Below are 23129 nucleotides of genomic sequence, written 5' to 3' on the forward strand. Positions count from 1 at the left end.
TTTGGATGATGAGGGGGCTTAGAATGGAATCTCAGTTTGATGGATGGGTAAATGAGGGGTTTTAGGTTGAAACTTAGTATAGTGTAATGGATTTGAATTACAAATCTGTTGGAAGGGTTTGATCGTGCTTGGGACATGTGAGTTGTAGGTTTTAGGCTCGAAAAGAGTCATAATATCATATGCATTGAAATGAAATATCTGATGGATAAATAACAAAATCAAGGAACTTATGGCTGAAATTTAGTGTGGTCGGTTGTTCAAAGGTTTTGTTTCATTTGATAAAGTCTGATCGTGTTGTGCGTGTGGTGGTGTGGCACAAACATGACCACCGGAAAGGAATCTTATAGATTTAATGGTATATTTAAGGGTATTTTAGTTGAGATTTGGATTCCTAGGGTTTTGGTATGTTTTGAAGAGATTGGTGAATTCCGATCATGCATTCAAAGTGTGAGAAATGGGTTAGAGAGGAGACCAAGCAAACCCCCCCCCCCCCCCCCCGCATCACAAGAAACACATGCCATCTCTGTACCGTGCAGTGTCGACCCATCATTTGAGTCATGCTGGCATGAGTGGAATTTCTATGTCATGCTGGCCTATGGGCCTCAAAACGCCCAAGCTGACACAACCCAAGGATTCAGACCACACTTAGCACGGCTCTCTACAATAATCAAGCCATGCTGGTCTGCATGCAGTCCGGTCCACATTATAACTCTAACTTCGACTCAAGTAAAGAGTTTTATCTAGATAGTTGTGACTTGCATTTGAGTACCATGGCTAGGCATAGGATGATAGGAGGACCGAAATTTGATAGATTTAAGAACAAGAATGGAGATTGGACTTAAATCCCCCAAGGAAGTGGCTCATGTTTTTATTAATTATTATCAAGGTTGTTCAGCACTTATGGTTGTCCCCATTTGAAATCTATTCAGGAATTACTTGATCCGGTAATCAATGAGAATGGCAAAAACTATTTGCAGCTACGCCAATAGTGGATGAAGTGAAATAACTGCTTATTGCTTACTATTGGGTCTTAAAACACCTGGCTTGGTTATTTTTAACAAGTTTTGGGACCAAATGGACCTTAGTATTTTTAATTTTTTCAGTTGAGTTTTCCCTAATAAAAGGCTATTAAAGAGGTTGAATCATACTTTTATCACTTTAGTTTCCTAAGGGTCCAAATACTAATTTTGTTCAAGACTTTAGACCCATTAGTCTCTGAATGTTGTTTATAAAAGTATTACTGTTTTTTTTTTTTTTTTTTGGCCAATAGGCTTAGGAATGTTTTATATAAGTGAACTCCCGTATCAATCAACTTTTTTTAACTAAGAGATTTTTTTATGGATAATGTGATTCTTGCTCAAGAAATCTTTTGCAGCAATTAAACTTAATGTCTAAGGCTTATGATAGATTAAAGTGAATGGGAAAATAAGATTTACGTAGCCGACCCTATATAATTGGGATAAGCCTTGGATGATGATCATGATGATGTATTTATTGTCTTAAAATCTTTGTGCTTCTCAAAGGTTTGGTATTAAGTGATATTTAAATGTGCCAACTGCATCCTATTATATTCTTATTAATGGGTCCTCGAAGAGTTATATGTTTATCCTACTAGAAGCATTAGGCAAGATCATTTTTCTCCATACCATTTTATTATTGCTACTGCTATGGAGGGTCTTATTAGTCTACTACAAAAAGCTGAGTTGAAGGATAAAATTGGCTAACTTATTGGATATTTTGGATTTATTTCAGGATTTGTCTAGCCCAACTGTCAAACTACTAAATTTAATAAATCTGGTTAGTTTTGTAGCAGGAGTGTTCCTCAAAAGTGTGTTAAATTTAAGAGAAAACAGCTTAAACTGGATAACATTGATTTGTCTCATTATCTTGGTATTCCTTTGTGTCTCCTAATAAAACTAATTGTTTAAATTCAATTATTGATAAGTTTAATCAGAGATCAAATAAATGTAAAGCTAGTCTACATCAAGTTGGAAAAGTTTTCTTATTAAGGCTCCATTTGGTTCGCAAGAATAGGAATCCGGAATCGGCCTATTTCAACTGTTTGGTTAGGTGGAATCAGAATCACATTCCCATTTCTGGTGAAATGGCATTCCCCCACTCTCTTGGGAACGAAATACCATTCCTAGATTCCAATTTCCATTGTCATTCCTGTCTGAACAAAATATATATATATATATATATATGGCAATAGACCATTACAATTCCGATTCCAAAGGATTTTGATTCCAATTCCAACTGAATATCAAATGGGCCTAAGTTTATTCTGTAATCCATACCTAACCACCGCATGTCCAATGTGTAATTTCCTAACAAAATTCTTGATCAAATAAATAAAATTCAGATGAACTTTTGGTGAAAAATTTCCTCGTCAAAATTGCTTGGAGATTTTTAAATTCTCAAATCCAGGTTAAAGTTTTGAGATCCAAGTATCTAGATAATAAACGTCTCCCCACAAAAGTTGCTGTCAGATTCTCATGCATGGAAGAATAGTCCATTCTCTTTTGGATTTGTATGAGAATACTCGTTGATTGCTGCCTGTTAATTTTAATGCTAATCTGTGGAATCTCCCCCCCCACCCCTCCCAATAAAAGCCATCAAACTTTATGTTTTAAAGATGTAGTTATTTAAAATTCTAGGAGGTGGGATAGTGATAAAATTCGAAGTATTACCAGGATTGCATGGCTGATAATATTATGAGAACTCATTTGTTTAGGAATATTAACAAGGATAAATTTGTTTTGGATTTATGGCAGAAATGGATCTTTCACTATTAAAGAGTACTATTATCTGAGGGGAAGTGTTAGGAGAGCTAGTCTTGATGGGAGTACCCTCTGATTAATTAAATACATCTGGTGTTTGAAAATTCCTCCTAGATATAAATTTTTTTATGTGGAGGGTTTGTAGGAGATTTGTAACCGTTAAAAGAGTTTTTAAATTTGTAAGAGTTTACATCTCGTGCTCAGAAAAAAGAATAACTGTAATTAACAGTTTTTTAATTCATAGGGAATCAATATCATGAGCATTACAGTTTTTTTGTGGTCAAAAGGAAACAGTATCTCTTTTTTTTTATTTTTTGATAAATAAGTATCTCATTTATTTTTCTACTGTCCCTATGCTAAGACAATTCTTTTTTGTGTTACCTTGAGGAATTTGTGTTCAGCACTAGGGTCATGAAGAAGTTTATGCCGTTAAGAATTTGATACGTGATTTTCCCCATGCTCATAAACAACTTGAATTCTTGGTTGGTTAGTAGTTGCCTCTCATTATGTTTGATTGCCCATGATGAATATATAATGGTAGATTTAAACCTGTTGAGTGGGTTCTTCACAAGGTATTTAGTGTCTTCAATTCTTTTGTAGATGATCCGTTTACTCATGCTTAACCTGAATCTGTGAGATAGAGTGACATATTTCATTGATAGGAGTAGGAACGTCCTCCAGAAGGTATGCTTAAGATAGTTGCAATGATAACATAACAGATGATAAATTTGGGTCTTATGGATTTGTTATTAGAACTGAGCAAAAGTGTTTTATGTGCTGCAGGTGCTAGTTATTGCAGAATATCTCAAGGTATTTCATTGATAGTGGAATCAAATTCTCTTCTTTCTATTAATATTTTGGGAGGTGAAAGGAAGGATGTTCCTTGGGCCTGTCTTGCTCTGGTTGATGATATTTTGTCCATAGTATCTGCCTTGAACCATATTTCTTTCTTGTTTGTTAATAAATCTGGCAATCAGGCTGCCCATTGTATTGCTCAATTCTGAGGTTGTGGGCCAATTCCTCAAGGTGGCTGATGTTCTTTTGGATTGTATAAAACCCTGGATTTTAATGTTAAACCTTGTTTACCTTCAAATACTAAGAACAAATAAAAAATATAAGAAAACATATATACTATATGTTCATTTATTACAGTGTTCCTTTTGTTTTACTATTTTAATGGTAGGTCTGCAATGACAAGGGTGATTTATGCACAACTGGTAACCAAGATCAGAAGCATCAGAACCATGTTAAGAGTATCTCAAACCTGGAATGCGTATCTTGATTGCATTGAGAAACTGTCCTTTAGGTCCAACATGGAGGTGCCACATTTCTTCAAAGAGTAGTTTCAAGTCTCATTTTCTATCCAATAATTATAGAAAAACACTCCCACAGAGTCTGAAGACATGGTGTAAACTGATTCACATTTCTTTAAAAAAATACAATAATGCACAATGCATATCTGATATAAAAATCTATCCTTTGGATAGAAAGCGAGTAATTGGTGAATGCAGAACTCACCCATGCAGCCCAAAGAATATGAAACTATACACACAAATAATAATAAAAAAAGAAAAAAAAAATGAACAATAAAGGAGATGAAAAGGAACAAAATCACCTTGTCATCTCTCGTGGATGATCTAAAATAAGATTCATTTCTACTTCTGTTCTTTCAAATTCCTGGGGAATCCCAAACTTCTCAGCTTCTCTAGCAATCTGAACATCAGAAGGACTAAAGTATTGACTAGAAACTTTTACAACAAAACGAGGAACAACTGCTGCCACTAGGATGGCAAGTAAGCACAACCAAAATAGTCCAGTCTTAGCAATATCGAAGATGGCCCTGAGAAAGGACAAAGCAAATGTAAGCATCTTGTTAAGTTCTATATAAAACACACACAGGTATTATTATAATGTTGTAGATCGCAAATTTTGAACATGTTTCATTGCATTTTAGAACCTTGAACACTTGTGAGTTTTGCAATATGCAGCTGTTGAATGGTTCAGATCAACCAATTTCTGCTGCTTGACATGGCTAATGGAATAGCTGGTCTTTTGATTGAATGAGCTCTAACCGCACATCCCCAAACTTGACTAAAGATGGTATCATGAATGGAAAATGTACATCTACAATGATGACCAGTGTTTTAAAACCCAACCTGGAGGTTACATGGGTCAGTGGTTTAACTATCTGAGTCAACAGGTCAAACCATCATATCATCATTACAGAAAAATAAAAATAATATGAAAATTTGGTAACCTGTTGAACAGATCAGATGGATCAACAGTTCCAACAATCTGGATCGATAGGCCATTGACCAAACCAGCAGCTTTTTGTAATATAGCCAGTGTTTTAAAAGTGCAAAGGGCATTTTGTGCCCAAGGCGCAAGGCAAGGTGTGCACCTTTTCAAGCAAGGAAAAAATTTTAAAAGTTCAATAAAAGCAAAAAGAAAATAAAAAAATGTAAATAAATCAAAATAAATGAAGAAAATATTAAAAATAATATTAATAAAAAATACAAACTTTAATTTTGAACTAAATATTTCGAAAATAGCTCAAATTAAAATACATAACCATAACATATAAAACATATTCTAAGTAAAAATGCAATCAATAAAATCATAGTAATCAAATTTTTAATTTCTTTATTTCTTTCCTAATTGCATTATTTGAAATAGATAATATGATGTCAAGCATTTAACAAGCCACTTTTGTACCAAGCCCCTTGAGGCAAGACCCCAACAAATACATGTTAGGGTCTTAATCCCTACAAAGAAATGGTTTTATAATTTTAATTATCTCTTAGAAAATATATTTATTAGGAAGAATGAAATGAACAACATTAGCAAGGGGGTCCTTGGAGTGAGCAAGCTGATGCAGAAATGAAACCCCCTATTTGCAAATGTTGTTCATTTTTTGTAAGGGTTAAGAATTCAAGGGACTTAGTTGGGGGTCTGGGGACAGAGACGCCAGCCCAACCACCATGTTTCAAAACACACAAAAAAAAAAACTGCACTAGGCACACTAGGCACGTGCCTTTCAAGGGGTGTGCCTGGGCGTAGGCAAAGCACAGGCCCTAAAATGTGCCTCACTTGTGTGCCTAGGCACACCTTTTAAATCACTGAATATAGAAAATTAGAGGTTGACCAAAACTGTAATAATCACTGGGTCACCAATCAGACCAATCGGGTCAACATGTTGAAAACACTGATGACAACTAGAAGTAACAGACGGAATGGATTCCCACAATTAGATGTATGAAATACCTCATAATGGATTAAAATCAATTAATGGGTAAATAGGCATCAATACACAATTTAATTGGTTTTTTATGTATGTACTGAAGTGCGTGAATATATAGCAGGCATAAATATTTCCCCAGATGTGAAGAGTTATTAGAGCAACTAGACCAACCAAAATGCTAAAACCATCAGTGACCTAAGCAAATGCACAGAATTCAAGCAACTGAACTTTTGACTAAATGGCTTTATTATTACAGGAATTCTTAATCCAATCTTCAAAGAAAGCAACCTCATCTATTACAGATAAACTACATTCCGGTAATGCTGCATAAAATTTACAGAGGTCCTAAATCTTGCTAATCATTGTGAAATAGTATTTTGAGATCCGGACATCGAAAGACATGTAAAACAAGGCCAGATCTATGATATATATGTATATGTACACACAGGCACACAGAGAGCATGTGCATGCATGCATGAGAGAGAGAGAGAGAGAGAGAGATTACCAATAGCCCGGTAGCGTAGGGATAACATCAATGATAATGACACAGATGAATGTTGCAAGAATAGAACCCCATATCACTACGTGGGTAACCCATGTCCAATGTATTACGTCCATGGCTAGATGAATATTAACTAGAATCACCACTGCAAGTGTCCACAGATCTCCTATGCTGGACCCATCCACAGTGCTCTGCCTATAAGCAAGGAAAGGAACAAAGAATACAACAACACTTTGAAACACAGTATCCGTCATTGTCAGCCAGAACAATTTAAGATTGTAGCACTCTCGTCTCTGCCCTGCTGCATATAGTTGAGGATACTTCAACAGAGTCCTTCGACTCAAGTCTTTGTCAAGAATCCCAACAATTATTGTAGGCAAGGATGTATAGATAATTGAATACAGCACACTACTCCATTCAGTGATTGCAGTAGTCAGAGAAAATGCAGTATAAAGAACATACCTATACAGAAACAATTAAAAATCAGCCACCATCAAAATTTATATGATATGAAAAGAAAACATAGTTGTAAAATATAATTCTAGTTGTATCAATTCAGAAAAAAAAAAAATTGACAAGAAATAAAGCACAAACTATGTAGCTCATAAGTCTCTACACATTATATTTGGTAATTAGAAAGAAAAAATAAATCTTGTTGTGTGCCTGGATTTTAGGTAACAAATCAAATCCCGTTTTAGTTAAATTGTTATATATAAATCAAACCCTAATTCAATTAATAATCCTATTGCAGTTCCCATGTATAATGAAAGAGAACTTTCTAGCATGAAAAGAAGTAACAGCACAGCCTTTATACCTTCAGGTTAAATAATATTCTGTATAATATCTAAATTATACATTAGCATGCTTGCAATAAAAAAAAAATTAAAAGAACTAGAATTGGAAAGCAAAGATTCTGTAAAAGAAGCCTACCCCCAACCAAATCAGTTTCATTTGAATGTTATGAATTATAAAGTGATAACCAGAACCCAAACCAAGCAATCCACCAAATTCAATAATGCATTACAGGGTTCCATCATTACTTTTCCCCGTAAATACATCTTTCATTGTTTTAATAGACAAACAACTCCAATGACCAGATAATTCTTATAATGAAACTTAATCAGTTCTCGAAAGGCTTATACCATGAAAAAATTGTCATGCATTTATGTAATTTAACCAACGAATAGAACAGTCTAAATACCCAAATATATGATTGATGTAAAAGTTAAACCGTCATGAGCCTAGTCATTGGATGGAAGATTGTAAAAGTATGGAGTTTTTATACTAAGGAGTAATAATATGCCACTTGGTAATTGTACAATCCACTATGTTAAAGTATAAAATATCCAAAGATTCATCTCACATAAAGTACTCACCAAAACAAGATGAGAACAAACACAGCATTCCTATAGAAGTTGTACAATATCATGTAGCCCATTCGTTGATAATTCCAATGTCCATGGACCAATAAAAGAGGAACCAAGAATCTGAACTGCCCCATTGCAAAATCTGATGCCATGACTGCTTGACGTCCCTCTTGGCCACTTATGCCAATTCCCACATCAGCCATTTGGATCATTGAAACATCATTGGCACCTGGATAAAACATAGGAAACAGAGATCTTCAAAAGCAGTTCCATAAATGAATTACGTTTGAATGTATGCATGTATTATGCATGTAAATAAAATGGTATTTACCATCGCCAATTGCAAGGGTCATGTCATCTGTCCTATTCTTTATGAGGGCAACAATTCCAGCTTTTTGTAATGGAGCTACTCGGCAACATAGAACAACACTGCATTTGGTTGCTAATTGGAAAAGCTGCAGCATCAACACAGAAAAAATATATACCGGATCACCACAAATGCAATTAAAGTAAGAGTAGAGAACTGGTTTCTAGAAAAATTTACCTCATCTTCTAGTTCACTGTCAAGAACATAGACAAGGCTGGTACCATCAATGATTAAAGCAAGTGGAACTTTGCTAGGTAAAACACCTGATCCACCATTCTGTGTGGATATTCCCAGGAGATGCTTAGACATGGCCTTTGCATCTTCAAGACTCTTCCTACAGGATTCCTTTGAAGTGCTATTTATTATGATCTGGGTCATCCTACTGGTTAGGAGCTTACAGGAGTAGCCAATTGATATGGCAGTTTCTTGCTTGTCCCCTGTCAAGACCCACACTTTAATCCCTGCTTGCTTCAGAGATTCTATAGCTTCAGGCACACCCTGTTGCAGCTTATCCTCAATGCCAGATGCTCCCAATATGCACAGATTATTTTCTACATTACCAGCAACAGCACGAAGTAAGCTTGCTCTTCCCATCAATGAAGTACTTGCTTTCTCATAGGCAGACTGCCATTGCTCAAATTCCGAGACATTCAATTCTCGCATCCCAACAACCAGTGTTCTCAGACCTAATGAGGAGTAGGCATGCAGATGGCTCTCGGTAGAACGAATTACCTCCAAACCTAGAGATCTATCAATTACACCAAACATGGAGGTATCTGCACCCTTCACAAAGACTTTCACCTTATTGTCTGGGCAACCAACAATAACTGACATTCTCTTACGGTCACTGTCAAATTCATGTAGACCCAAGACATTGAGCCTGCATTTTAACAAGAAAACAACAGTTAAAAATAAAGAAAATGTAAACAGTTTCCCAAGTTCTAGATTATATATGTAGCAAAGACATTTGTATTCTTAAAGCTACTACTCCTGTCAAAACCACCAACACATAGATGTCAAGGAAAAATGGCATTTTCATATTTTCTCTTCTTGTTGTCAAGGAAAAATAACATGTTAATATTCTCTCCTCTCTATCATTGTTGCATTCAAAATAACAAGGGCTCCATAGAAGAGCAGTAGAACACGAGAGAGAAAGTAATGAGAAAAGAAAGCCGATCGTAGGGGATTAAGAGGTCCCCTTATTGTTATTTATATTAATCTCTACTAGTAAGTAGTAAATAAGTTATATAAACACCCTTCATAAGGTGGCAGCATTAAGAAACATAACATGCTTGGCCCATAGGCCCAATATGACAAAGAATAAAAGACAAATAAAATAGGCCAACAAATAAATAGAATAAACATAAAGCTACCTCTCGACACTCGACCTCAACTTGGGAGTAAATGTCCATCATTAGCAACTTGCCAAAAACAGCTAGTAGCTTCAACCAAGGTACCTCCTTAGTAAAAATGTCTGCTAACTGCTAGTCACTCTTCAAATAAGGAAGACAAATCTCTCCAGACATCACTCTCTCCCTAATTAAATGACAATCTATATCAATATGTTTAGTACGATCCTGCTGAACTGGGTTGTATACTATATTAGTAACTGCCTTGTCACAGTGAAGCACCAAAGACATCTCCAAACTAATCTCCAACTCACCAAGTAGAGACCACAGCCAAAGAGCCTCAAATAATCCTTATGCTATAGATCTATGCTTAGCCTCTAAACTGGAATGAACAACTAGTTGCTTCTTGTTCTTCCAAGAAACAAGATTAACACCCACAAGAGCACAGAAACCAAATGTTAACCTCCTAACATCAAGAGAATCAACCCAGTCTGCATCAGCAACATCTCTCTAGTCTATCCTCATATGATCATACTTAGAATATAAAATGCCTTTTACCTGGACAACCCTTCAAGGGTGCCAAAATGCTATATTCTACTGCAAGATGTGTGGTACAAGGTGCATGCATTTACTAACTCATAAAACTGGCTGAGTAGGCTGTCTGGCAAAGTTATACATTAAGCATAAAATCCCCCCAGTTAGCGTCTGATACATGCTTTGATCAGTGAGAAGCTCCTGCTCGTTGGCCTTGTCTTATGATTAGGATCAATATGAGTATCTATAGGTTTCACTCCTAATTTCCTTGCATCTCTAATAATACCCCACACATACTTTTGCTAAGAAATGTAAATACCAGGCCTGGATTGAGCTACTTCAATCCCTAGGGAAGTACCTCAGCTCTCCTAAGCCCTTGATCTCAAACTTGGTACTTAGAAACTTGAGATGAACAATGTCCTCTATATCAATCCCTAGTCACGACAATGTCATCGACATAAACAAACAAGTGAGCTGCCCTTTCCTCTTAACAAACAAAGTGTTATCACATTAAAGTTGAGTATATCAAACATTCGACAACACACCTTGAAATATACCAAACCATGCATAAGGACATTGTTTAAGCCCACACAAATCATTCTTAAGCTTACACACACTACCCCTAAACAAGTGGCTATAAAAGCTACATGAAATGCCCATCTAATAAGAAATGCATTTCTGACATCCATCTAATAAAGAGGCCAATAATGAAGAGTAGCAAGACAAGAGTACCTTCCTAGAAGCCATCTTAACAACATATGAGAAAGTCTCATCATTGTCAACCCCATATGTTTGAGTATAGCCCTTAGCCATAATCCTTGCCTTATATATTTTTGTAAAGTCATCGCCCTTGTTTTTCACTGCAAACATCAATTTACATCTAACAAATGTTTTCCTTAAAAAAGGAGAGAGTATAGTGAGGATTATTTAAAATTGGAAGTTCCAGTTGCAAGGCTTGGAGTTGAGTTAGGTCGAAGAAGGAAATTAGTGAGCAAAGAAAAGTGGATTAGTGGCTGATATTCTGATGAGTCTAAATGAGGCTCAGTCAGTCAATTGGAGGAAAAGGGAGAAAAAGTGGATTAGTGGTCGATATTTTGACAATAGTCTAAATGAGTCTCAGTCAGTCAATTGGAGAAAAAGGGAGGAAAAGTGGAGATTGAGTGTTTGACTGACCGACAATGATGTTAGTGTTGGCAAGAGCTTAGGTCCTTTTTTTTTTGGGTGAGGGGGTAGGGGAAGGTGGAGAGGAGTGAGATGAGGAAGGAGACGAGCAAGATGAAGTGTTTGAAGGAGATGACTAAGTTGCTCTTGGCTGGGGAGGTTTCTCTTGTACTTTTTGTGTTTAGTATAGATGAAGTTCTATTGTTTTGATGTTGTTGGCGTGGGTGTTATCTTACCAAAGCCTATTGGTAATAAGGAGAGAGGGAAAAAAACTAATGAATTAACTGAGAGAGGCTAAGGGTGAAAAGGCAATGAACTTGGAGGACTCAATGGCAGAATTTGTAGGAAAACTTGGGTGTAAACTAAAGGATACAAATGATCTTAAAGTGTTTTTACAGGAGCAGAAGGAGGAAGTTAAAATGAGGAAGCAGAAATTAAGCAAAGTGGAGAGATTAAAGAGAGACATGTAGGAGGATAAAACTTTTGGAGGGAGAGGGGAAAGAAGAAAGGGGTATAAGTAGACTGTCTTCAGTAGGAGGGTCTAGAAGGTAAGGGGTACAGGAAATGCAAGGAAAAGAGCAATAATAAGAGAGGTTATTGAGAAGCTGAATCCAGACGTGGTGTACATTAAGAGTCTAAATGGGCAGATTTTGATAGCAAATGGGCTAGGAGTATATGGAAGGCCAAAGGGATTAGTTGGGCAGCGGCATCTTCTTGGAGATCCTTAGGGAGTATAATGACTGTGGAAGAATGAGGAGTTAGAGAGTATTGAGGAGCCTATTGGTAATTTTTTAGTGTCCATGAAATCTGAACAAATAGAGGATGGATTTGTTTGTGTGCTTACCAAGTCTATAATCCTAATGATTATCGAGAAAGGAGGAAATTGTGGGAAGAAAGGGAGGATTTTAGAGGCTTGTGGGAGGGTCCTTGGTGTGTAGGAGGAGGTTTCAATGTAATTAGGTCCACAAATGAAACCAAAAATTCCAGGCAAAGAGTGACAACTACTATGAGGAATTTCAATAGATTTATGAACACTTTTGAGCTCAAAAATTCCACTTTTGCACAGCAACTTCACTTGGTCCAATCTCCAAGCTAACCCAATATGCTCCAAATTGGATAGGTTCCTTTTCTCACTAAATTGGAAACAACATTGGAGAGGGTTGACGTCTAGAGCACTCTTGAGGGTAATATCACACCATTGGCCAATAGTGATTAGTAAGGATGAGCTAAGAAATGCTGGACCAGCTCTTTTTCAGTTTGAAAACAGGTGGTTATGCTAGTCGGGTTTTATTAAGAAAGGGAGTGGTGGATGGAGAGTAACCCTAGAATGGAGTGGAAAGGTGTGAGGTTCCATAGGAAACTTCAATACCTAAAAGAGCGAATTAAGGAGTGGAACTTGCTTGAGTTCAGGAGACTAGAGGAGAGGAAGACTAATCTTCTTGACTAAATTGAAAAGATAGATCTGAAAGAAGAAAGAGGGAGCCTTGAGGAAGGCAACATGGGACAAAGATGGAATTTAAGGAAGCAATTGGAGGATCCTTTGCATAAAGAAGAGAAAAGTTGGAGACAAAATCAATATAGAAATGGATTAGGGAGGGTGATAGGAAAACAAAATTTTTTTCATGCTCTAGCAAATGGGAGAAGGAAAAACTTTGTTTCTAAGCTAAAAGTGGAGGGCTCTATTATTACACAACAAAATGAAATTGTTGAGGCCTTTGCTAACCATTTCAAATCAATTTTTAGAAGACCATTCAATGAAAGAGTGTGGATTGAAGGTCTGGTGTGGCCAAGGTTATGGAATGGTTAGAAAGAAAGCTTGAATTGGAAGAAATTAAAGAGGAGGCCTTTTCTATGGACCGATCAAAAATCTTGGGCTAGATGGTTTCATAACGGCCTTTTATCAAGATTGTTGGGATATTTTGGTAGTATGGGGGTCTTTGATGAATTTTATAAGAGAATAATTAATCTGATCTTGAACTCCACCTTTGTGGCTTTGATCCCTAAGAATACAAATGTTGTCCATCCAAGAGATTTCAAAACGATTAGCTTAGTAAATAGTTTGTATAAGATCTTAGCAAAAGTGTTGGCCCATAGGATTAGGAAAGCCCTACCTACTATTATTGCACCAAATCAAGGAGACTTTGTGGAGTGAAGACAAATTATTGATCAAATATTAATAGCAAATGAAAGTGTGGAGGCCTTCAAAGAGTTTGAAAAGAGAGGAGTGGTACAAGTGGATTGGTAATTCTTATTTTAGGTGATGGTGAATTTTGGGTTTAGAGATAGATGGTACAAGTGGGTGATGGAGTATTTTAGAGCTTGTCATTACTCCATCTTGGTAAATGGGACATGGCTGATTTTTTCCTGACCTTGAGGGAACTAAGGCAAGGAGACCCTTTTTCTCCATTTTTGTTTACTTTGATAGCAGATGTTCTGGGAAGGTTAATCGCTAGAGTAGATTCTAGGAATTTAGTAAAGAGTGGAGAGTGGAAAGGATGGGATACCACTGACCCACTTGCAATTTGTTGATAATACGGTGCTCTTTTGTCAAAGTGGCGACTTGAGTTGTATGAGAAATTTAAAACTTATTGTAATTTGACCAAATGTCAAATTTAAAGGTGAATTTTGATAAAAGTTATATAGTAGGATTGAATTTAGAGGAGAGGAAGATGGAAGAGTATGCAGGTATCCTAGAGTGTGTGGTATCCAACTAGCCTTTGAAGTATTTAGGGTAGCCCTAAGGGATAACCCAATGAGATGAAATTTTGGGACCCGATAGTGGAAAGATTTGAAAAGAGACCAACATCTTGAAAGAGAAACTACTTGTATCTTGGGGGAAGTGTTTGGTTAAATCCACACTAGCTAATTTGTCAATCTACTTTCTGTCAATTTTTAAAGTGTCAGAAGGGATATCAAGGAGATTGGAGAAGCTAATACGAGACTTTCTGTGAGATCCAAGGGAGGAGAAAAATGACCATAGGGTTAGGTGGGAACTGGTTAGCAGATGAAAGGAGTGTAGAGGCCTCGGCCTAAGGAATTCAGAAGAGGAATTCAGCCTTGTAGGGGAAGTGACTGTGGAGGTTTCCCTTAGAAAAAGAAAAATTGTGGAAAAAGAAAATTTGTGGACAAAGAAAGTAATTAATATTCATGGGCTTGCAGATAATGGATGGGACGTTGAAATTTTGGTTAGGAGCACAAAGCTTCTCCTTGGAAAACTATCCAAGCTTCTTTGCCTCTAGTCTTACCCTGGATCAAGTATGAATTGCACTCTAGTAACCTCATTAAATTCTGGGAGCAAGTCTAGATTGGGGATTCCCCCTTGAAGGAAAAATTTCCATCCTTGTTTTCCTTATCTAATTTGAAAAATGAGCCCATCTCCAAGTTTTTGGTACCTTCACTTGCAAATTCAAGGTTTGGGCGTACCTTGGGTTTGAGAAGAGCCATTAGGGATTCATAGGTAAATAGTACCCTGACTCTCTTAAGCATTCTTGAGGAGGTTGTTTTAGATCCCACAAAACCTGATAGCAGGGTTTGGACTCTGTCAGCCTTTAGGGTTTTCACTTGTGCATCCTTTTCCAAAGCTTTAACTCAACCAATTGATATGTATGGGCAGTCTTTCCCCATTAAGGAAGTTTGGTGCAAACCTATTCCACCTAGGGTTGGGAGCTTTTGTTGGGAAGAAATCCTGAAAACATTCAAAACTTGCAGTTTACTTCAGAGAAAGAGACCTAATAGTTACTAATCTCCTCACCAGTGTGCTCTCTGCAAGACTATTTGTGAGACTAGTTACCACTTATTAATTTCCTGCTTCTTAGCTAATTGTATTTGGAGTGGTGTTTTTCTTTGTTTGGGTATAGATGGTCTTCTCTGCTAGATGTAAAAAGTCTCTTTACCCCTTTTCTGTTCAGTTAGCCAAAGAAAAGAACCATGTGGAGATGTGTCAGGGCTGCCATGTGTTGGACTATTTGGGAAGAAAGGAATCAAAGTTTTTTTTCAAATAGAGAAAGAAGTCTACAACATATTCTGGAGGTAATTCATTTTAGAGTGGTGCAGCTAAAGGCATCCCCCTACTGACTTGGACTCCTCCTGGTGGTTTCTTCAAATTAAATTTTCGATGGAAGTAGCATTGGAAATCTAGGTCTCTCAGGTATCAAAGATGTTCTAAGAAATGAGGAGGGCATTGTAATTGCTCTTCTTTTCTAGGCTAAGATTCCTTCTGTTTTGGAAGGAGTTCAAAGAGTTAAAGAGCTGAACATCACTAAATTGGTCATAGATAAACTGGTGGTGGGCTGGCTGAAAGAAGACTCTACTGGTTTCTAGAATTATAGTAATGAGAAGAGGAAATTTAATTGGCTGACTAAGCATATTGAAGTAAAATTGAACCGGGTAAAAAGAAGTGCTACTGCTAACTCCTTTGCCGATGGGTTAGCCAAACAAGGGGTGACTAAGGACTTTATGTTTAGGGCTAGAGATGGCAATTATCCTCATTTCCCCAATCCCCATGAGGACCCACCCTGAATGGGGCGAGGATGGGAATGGGGAAATTTTCATCCTCATTGGTAGGGACTTAATATTTTTAAAAATATGGTTGAATATGTTTGGATATATTTGGATCTTGTTTAATAGGATTGTAAATTTTAACTATTTTATTTTTAATTTCTTAAATGAAATAGAAAACAAAAACGAAATGATTGATACCGTAAACAGGGAATGGGGATCCTAGTGGGGACAGAGATGGGGATAACCTTGTCCCCGCCAGCAGGGATGGGGATGGGGGTGGGGATAGGGGTTGAGGCAGGGATAGGGATGGGAAATGGCTTCCCGTCCCTGCCCTGCCCCACTGCCATTCTTATTTTGGCCTCATTTGCTTGTTATTTTTGTCTTGTGGTGGGAGAGTTAAAAGAGTTTATCTCCCCTCTTTCTGTATTTAATTCTCATTAATCTTAATGAAAGTTATAAGTTATTGAGCACAAAAAAGGTTGCCTTTTATTGTTCTATGTTGTTTCTCTTTTGTGGCCTAATCTCATTGCAATAGACTATTGGTGTGTGAATCGGAAATGGCACAAGAATCCTCCACCTCGAGGTCCACTGTTACTTTGGCCTCTGAAGGAACCAAATCCAACCTTGTAGAGCACTGAAATCTTCAAATCACCACCATCAAACTTGATGGTACCTGTTAGAAGTTTTAGGAGTTTATTTTTGAAGGAGGAGGAGGAGGAGGAGGAGGAGGAGGAGGAGGAAGAGATTGAAGGGAATCAGAGGCTGGCTGGTTTGGTGTCCTCTTTATGCAGTTGCACCATTTGGAGCCAAACAAAATAAGCATAATCATATGTGCAAACATAAAACGATTTTGCATTCTCACAAACCCTTTTACATTGCTTTTGCGATGTACACTTTTACATTAGCATTGTTTCCAAATGCAGCCTAAAGTATCAGTCGTGCTGTTCTCTGCCCTTTGAACCTATTGAAATCACACCTCCATATCTCTAGTCAGACATCTGAATTTCTAGATTTCATTCCTGTAAAACCATAGAGCCACCTCTCTATTCTGCTACCACCCAATCAAAAGTCTTGAATTTCCTTCAATAATTAATTTGTTCATATTCATATTCATTTCCCTTTGCTTAACTTCCATTACAGCCATAATCCCAGCCTTAGTGAGTCCCCTATACCAATCAGTCCGGAGAACATTGCAACAATATGACTCATCATTCCTCAAAATATCCCCTACTCCTAATGAACCCTTTATTGAAGATGTCCATGCAGGTTGATATGTACTTTTTTTATCAGCTAGGCTGATAAGTACTTTATCTGTGAGAATGTGGAGAAGGGCAAGATATGTATTCCCTTTATTAGTTCCAAGAAGCAAGTGGCTTATGTCTTTACAATATATATATATATATATATATATATAACCCAACTTGAGGGGAGTGTCATAATTCTTTAGTTATCAGGGTGAAGGAGCATAAATGTAATTTTCTCTTATTATAACACTAAATAAAAGACCAGAGAGTGGCCCTGCCACAATCACTTTTCCTCCTCTTTCATACTTCTTTCCATTCTCTATGATAGACAGACCATAAAACCCAGACAATGAGATAGTCCTAAACCAACCCCATACATTAATATGCAAAAGATGAAAATAGTAAAACTTCTATTATTGCTTGGAGAAAGTTATTTTACAAAGTTCTAATAACTAACAAGCTTGGAGCAATAACTCTAACAACTGAACAGATTTAACAAGGAAACAATGGCTTTAAGGACTGAAATGATAAGTGACCCAAGTGCTTGTGCCACAAGAAAAGGCAACTCATACAAACTATTAGACTAATAGGAAACAGTCCGACCCAACTTAGACACAATTGACAAAAATGCATGTTGCATCAACATGGACACAAGAATCAGAGGACTTGGGTTGAAGGAAAAGAGCCCTTCTCCATATAATGTTGTATTGAGAAGACATGCTGTTATGTACAAATGGCCCATGTTTCCCAGATTAGGGAGCCAAAGGGGATAGACATGCGTTATGTACAAACGACTGATGTTTCCCAGATATGGATATGGACACGAACATAGATATGAGAAATGGGAATACAACTCTCCATTCGGACACAGATACAGTTATCGGTATCTCACATAGTATGTATCTACTTTTTTGAAGCTAAATGTCATTTCTCAAGATTTATGTCTTGCCAAAATTAATTAAATTTCTGAGATGTGTGGATTTAGTTATAATATGTTAAGGCATACCATTTTACACATTTTACAAGTGTTAATGCTATTTAGTATATCTAGAAGTATCCATGCAGTATCCGGGTATCATAATTGATGACTGCAACCAACATATTTCTTGAACAACCATGGTGATAACATATATGACTGACAAGTTAATAAAAGCTATGTTTTCTGTTGCTGATCAAGAAGACAGATATGAAAATAACTATACTTTTCAACAAGGCCTCAAAGAGTTCATCTTCAAGCCAATGAAGCCTAAGTTGGCATGAAAGTACTCCAAAGTCCAAACAACTTGCTTCCTTCAAAGAAGGCACATTTGCATGACATCACAAATGGGTCCACCAGTTAAGAGCCCTATTGGGATACCCCATAGAAAGATCTCTAAAGATGGCATACAACAACTGCAAATACATGTGAAAAACATGTTGGAGTCCAATAGCAAGATATCTATCCTACCTCTTAAGTCAAAGGGTCAAGTTCTTCAAAGACAAGAGAAACTGATGTAGGCCTTGCCTAATGCCCCAAGCCCCACCTAGCCATCTATTTTAGGTCATGGGCCTACAGTTTTGGGGCTAGTCCACTCACATGACCAATGAGTATTCTAGCGCAGACCATGTTTAAGCCCAGTCTTGGAAGCTGAATGGATGATGCCAAAAGAGAATATTCCAAGAATGTGATAAAATATTATTTATAATATCTATTTTATTTGCTATTTTATTAGAGAGAAACAGAATTAGAATTTATTGTCTCTCTATAACTAGTGGAAATGATATTTGAATGAAGATTTTTTTATCTTTTCTGCAGCTCTTGGAGTTCATACATTGAGGAGCCCTCTTTTTTTCCTTTGGTAACAACACCATTAATCTCTCTCTCCCCTTATTCTTCCTTATTTTGATAGGTTTTTGTTCTTCTTACTGTTACTCTTCTCTCTCTATCCCCTCTAGTTTCCACTCTTTCTATGAAAGTTCTCCCATGACCCCTCCTTGAGGAATAGTGCCACACCACAACCATTTTATGCAACCCATACCACCAACCACATCTAGTTCTAGAAGAATAATGGCTATTAAATGAAACATAGCAGCATAACAAAGCAAGATAGAATTACCTCTGTCTCTCTCCATTAACATCAATGATAATGTGACCAGAGGTTCGTTCTAGAAGCATGAAACCATAAGTGGCAGCAGCATAAACCAGTGCCTGTTCATCAGGAGATTCACCCTGATAATCTACCAACCTGACAGCTGGGTCAGATGTCTCTGTGACAAGAGGCACAATTGTATTGCAAGCAGCCAATGCAAGGAAGAAATCATAAGTGCGCTTTCCCTCCTCTGTTTTCTGTCCATTTCTTAGCAACCATTGGAGTTCTGGGTCAGCCTTTACTGTCATTTTTGGCCTCCATATCTGCCCATCAACTAATTCAAAAATGAAAAAAAAAAGGCATAAATTTCCTCTTTTGTATAATAGGTCACATACAAGAGAAACTAAATAATTAATTAAGAAGAGAGGAAAATGCCAAAGCAATGTGGATATTACCGCAACACACATTCTATCTCATGGCGGTATTGTGTATGGTGGCCCTGCCATGTAAATCCCACCTGGATGGTGGGATGAGTACATTGCGGTGACATCCATGTTGCTTATTTCCTAGGAAAGATTGTGTAGTACCTTTGACAGAGTATCCATCTTGTTCACCTGGCAAAAGATTTCTAGCACCACTATAATCTACTCCCCAGATGCTGGCACATCGAAATTCCATCTTGTTTTCAGTAAGTGTTCCAGTTTTGTCTGAAAAGATGTATTTTATCTGTCCTAAATCTTCATTTATATTCAAAGCCCTGCACTGGAACCTCGAATTTGTTGTCTCATCATACAAAGTTGTATCTCGGATCATAAAATAGGCCTGGCCAAGGCGCACTAACTCCATTGAAATGTAGAGAGAAATAGGGATCATAATCTGGAATACAATGACTGACATGAGAAATGTGAAGAATATCTCCCATCCCCACCCATAGTAGTTGTAATTTTCTATATTTCCCTCGGAGTAATCCTTTCTCCTGTAATAAGGCGAGGTGTCCAGTTCATCCCGATGGTGCCGCAGCCAAATCCCAGCAAAAATAGAGACTACACTACACAAAGCAATCAGAAAAAACGAGAGCAAAATAATCTCCCGGTTCATACGAGTCTCCAGTCGGCTCCTCTTAGAAGGAGCTCCAGAGCTGTTAAGCATGACCTTAGTCTCACGGCCAGCGTATACTGCAACTCCAACAGCCCAAGCTGTGTTCTTGAGCTCACAACCGCGAAGAATAATGTTTGAGGGTCCCAAAGAAAGCCGCTTCCCGTCAATCTCCATGTTTGCATGAAAACCATATATGTTCCTATTGGGGCGCTCACATTTAATCAGCCCATTGATCCCCTCTTTCTCAGGCATCTTCGACAGGGTCTCCTGTTTCGCATACCGTGTTTTCAAGTTCGATTCTCCATCTAAGTTCAGTGTCTGAACATAGGCAACCCCAGTTTGATCACTGGTAGAAAGCAATACCATGTCACAAGGAAGAGTTTCATTTGCGGAGACCTTAATGGTCTCCCCAACCCTGATGTCCGCCCATCTTTTGGTTTGAAACTGACCATTTACGAGCACAGACGCTAATCTATTATTCTCAATTCGGTCTGAGCGATGACGCCTCCAGTCCTCGTACGCATCCTTAACTGCCGTAACCAGTAGAACGAAGGCCAAAGGCAATATCGAAGCTCCCCGACCGAACACCGCGAGCTGAGGGAGTTGGTTCAGGATTGCAATCACAAGGAAATATATATACGCTACTCTGTGGAATTGTTCAAACAGGTTGCGGGGCAAGAAGGTTAAAACGGAGTACTTGCCTGTTCGGATCGAATTGCCTGCAAATTCAAACCTCTCGTTCGTCCTCAAGGGATCATTGATGTAAACCAGCCTCGCATCCTCGTCGCTGATTTCCTTCTGGGACGAACTAAACCCTTCAGATTCAGCTCTCCCCGACCCATATCTTACCGGCTTCGATCCCGACCCCCGGAAGCTATCCATAGTGAAAGTCACCGATTCTTTTGACTGAATAGAAGAAATACTCCGCACAGAAGACGACTTAAGCGCCGAGACGCCTTCGTGGGAAGAATTCTCAACTAGGTCGGACCGATCCATCCAAGAAGACGTAGACGGGTCTGGATTACGAGGGGTGGACTTGATTAGATCGGCAAAGGTGGGCATTGCGATATGACGATTCTGGGTATTCAGAGTTTGGGGAGAAGGGATCAACAGAGGTCGCTCAGAGGCCATGATCCGAAGACCAAAGGCCTCTCGAGCAGCGAAGAGCCTCCAAATTTCAAAATCATGAAAGATCTAATAATTATAATGGAAATATCTGACTACCCACCAACTCCAACACCTGCAAGGCTGCAATTACAACGAACAAACAAGAGCAGCTTAAAGTAAAATGAAGATAGAATAGAACATGGGAAAGTATTCTGTTTTCTCTACTGCTTCCTTGCCCTGTTGTAAAGACGAACCAACTACTAACGTACCTGAGATATAAAGACTGAGGGAGATAGAGATAACCAACTATCCGAACGTCTTAATTTTCTGGATTTGTAAGATGCAGCGACACAAAAGAAGGATTGTAAGACGAAAAGAGGGGAGTAACCTGTAACCCTGAGAGAGAAAGCCAAAAGGTGGACAGAGAACGCGAGAAATGAAGGCGGGTCGTAATGAGATGATGCGAGCAACAACAGAAAATAAAAAACGAGGCAAAAGATTTTCAAACATGGAGAGATATAGAGATATAGAGAGAGAAAGAGAGAGAGAAGCAACTGATTTGGATTTGGAGAAAGAAAGAGGGGGAGAAGTGTTTCTAGAAGGATTCGATTCTTCTATTCTAAAAATCCAACCTGATGGGCTAATGGCTGCGTGAGTTTGCATTCTAAATTCTAATTTGACCGGCGGCTTGTGCCTCAAGAAATTTCAACACAGAAGCCTTCCTGTGGCTTCACCAATCGCCATTGTCAACGACCCACCCAAATTGAACCATTTTCTACGTCCCTGTTGGTTTGATTTTCAAATCAATTTAAAATATCATACAAGTGGGTCAATTTTTGGTTGGGTCAATGCACTGAATTCACATTCACACTTGTAGACCGAAAATAAGACAACCTGTATTTTTGTTTTTCAATTTGATCAAAGAAATCATCTCAACTCAAGGTTGTTTTCTCTTCCTTTGTGCCAAATCATTATACCACCAAGCCATGTAATTTTTTTAATTGCTTGAGATAAAGAGTACATGTGTATATGTGTGTATGCATAAAATTTTTAGTTAAAAATTCAAAGACAAAACAATGATAACAAATATCAAATCTTTGATATTAAATAAATTGCGATACAAATATGTAAGACTTAATCTCTTTACAATGAAAAAACCTTTGGTTCTTTTTTTTTTTTTTTCTTTATTCTATCTAAGGGCTTTAGAAGCTTAATTTCTGATGAATTTGAAAGTGTGTATGATCTAAGAGTCAATGAAGCTTCCTCTTGAACTGATGCTTGTAGATCTTTTAACAATTATACGATAGGGTTCTCTTATAGAGAATCACTAAGGATGTTTTTTAGTTGGTGAATAACTCTCAAGCTTTTGTTGATAAAGATCTCTTATGAGTTGGAGAAAATGGTAATAGAAAACTTTAAGGCTTCTACTGATGGAAAACTCTGAAGGTCTTTCAAAGCTTTCTTTCACTTCTTCCAAAGATCTCCTGTGATGTGGAAAAAAAAAAAGTCATTTCCTTGTGAATAAAAACCTTTTTGTAGAGGTATATTGAAAGAATCTTAATCAGTCTCAACCTTCTTGGTGAAAACTTATTTGTCTGAGTTTCAGCCAGTATCCTTCAACTTGTAGGACTTATGTGGTTAGAAGATAAGATTTTCTTCTTATTTGTAGAATTAAGATGAAAGTAACCATCTTGATTTTTTTCCAGATAACTCGGGATGTTTAGAGACTCTTTTAGTGGGTTCCACTTGAATCCATTGATTTGGACTTTATTTTGTAGAATTGAGCTTAGCCAAGGCCCACTTAATTTGA

General features: G+C 37.6%; 1 protein-coding gene across 1 annotated transcript; it reads right to left on the bottom strand.

The window, feature by feature from the left end:
- Positions 1-4184: 4184 nt before the first annotated feature.
- Positions 4185-22067, bottom strand: ALA1 (aminophospholipid ATPase 1). The gene is made up of 8 exons (XM_088967976.1): positions 21589-22067; positions 19702-21460; positions 19142-19448; positions 8435-9137; positions 8222-8345; positions 7900-8119; positions 6527-6985; positions 4185-4620 (listed from the first exon to the last, which is right to left on the bottom strand). Exons 2-8 carry the CDS (start codon positions 21341-21343, stop codon positions 4392-4394), a joined length of 3684 nt encoding a protein of 1227 aa, XP_088824102.1. The 5' UTR covers positions 21344-21460; positions 21589-22067; the 3' UTR covers positions 4185-4391.
- Positions 22068-23129: the final 1062 nt, after the last annotated feature.

This window comes from Nelumbo lutea, chromosome 2, assembly GCF_056320005.1.
Source record: "Nelumbo lutea isolate HS-2025 chromosome 2, American lotus-T2T, whole genome shotgun sequence".
Classification (NCBI taxonomy): Eukaryota; Viridiplantae; Streptophyta; class Magnoliopsida; order Proteales; family Nelumbonaceae; genus Nelumbo; species Nelumbo lutea.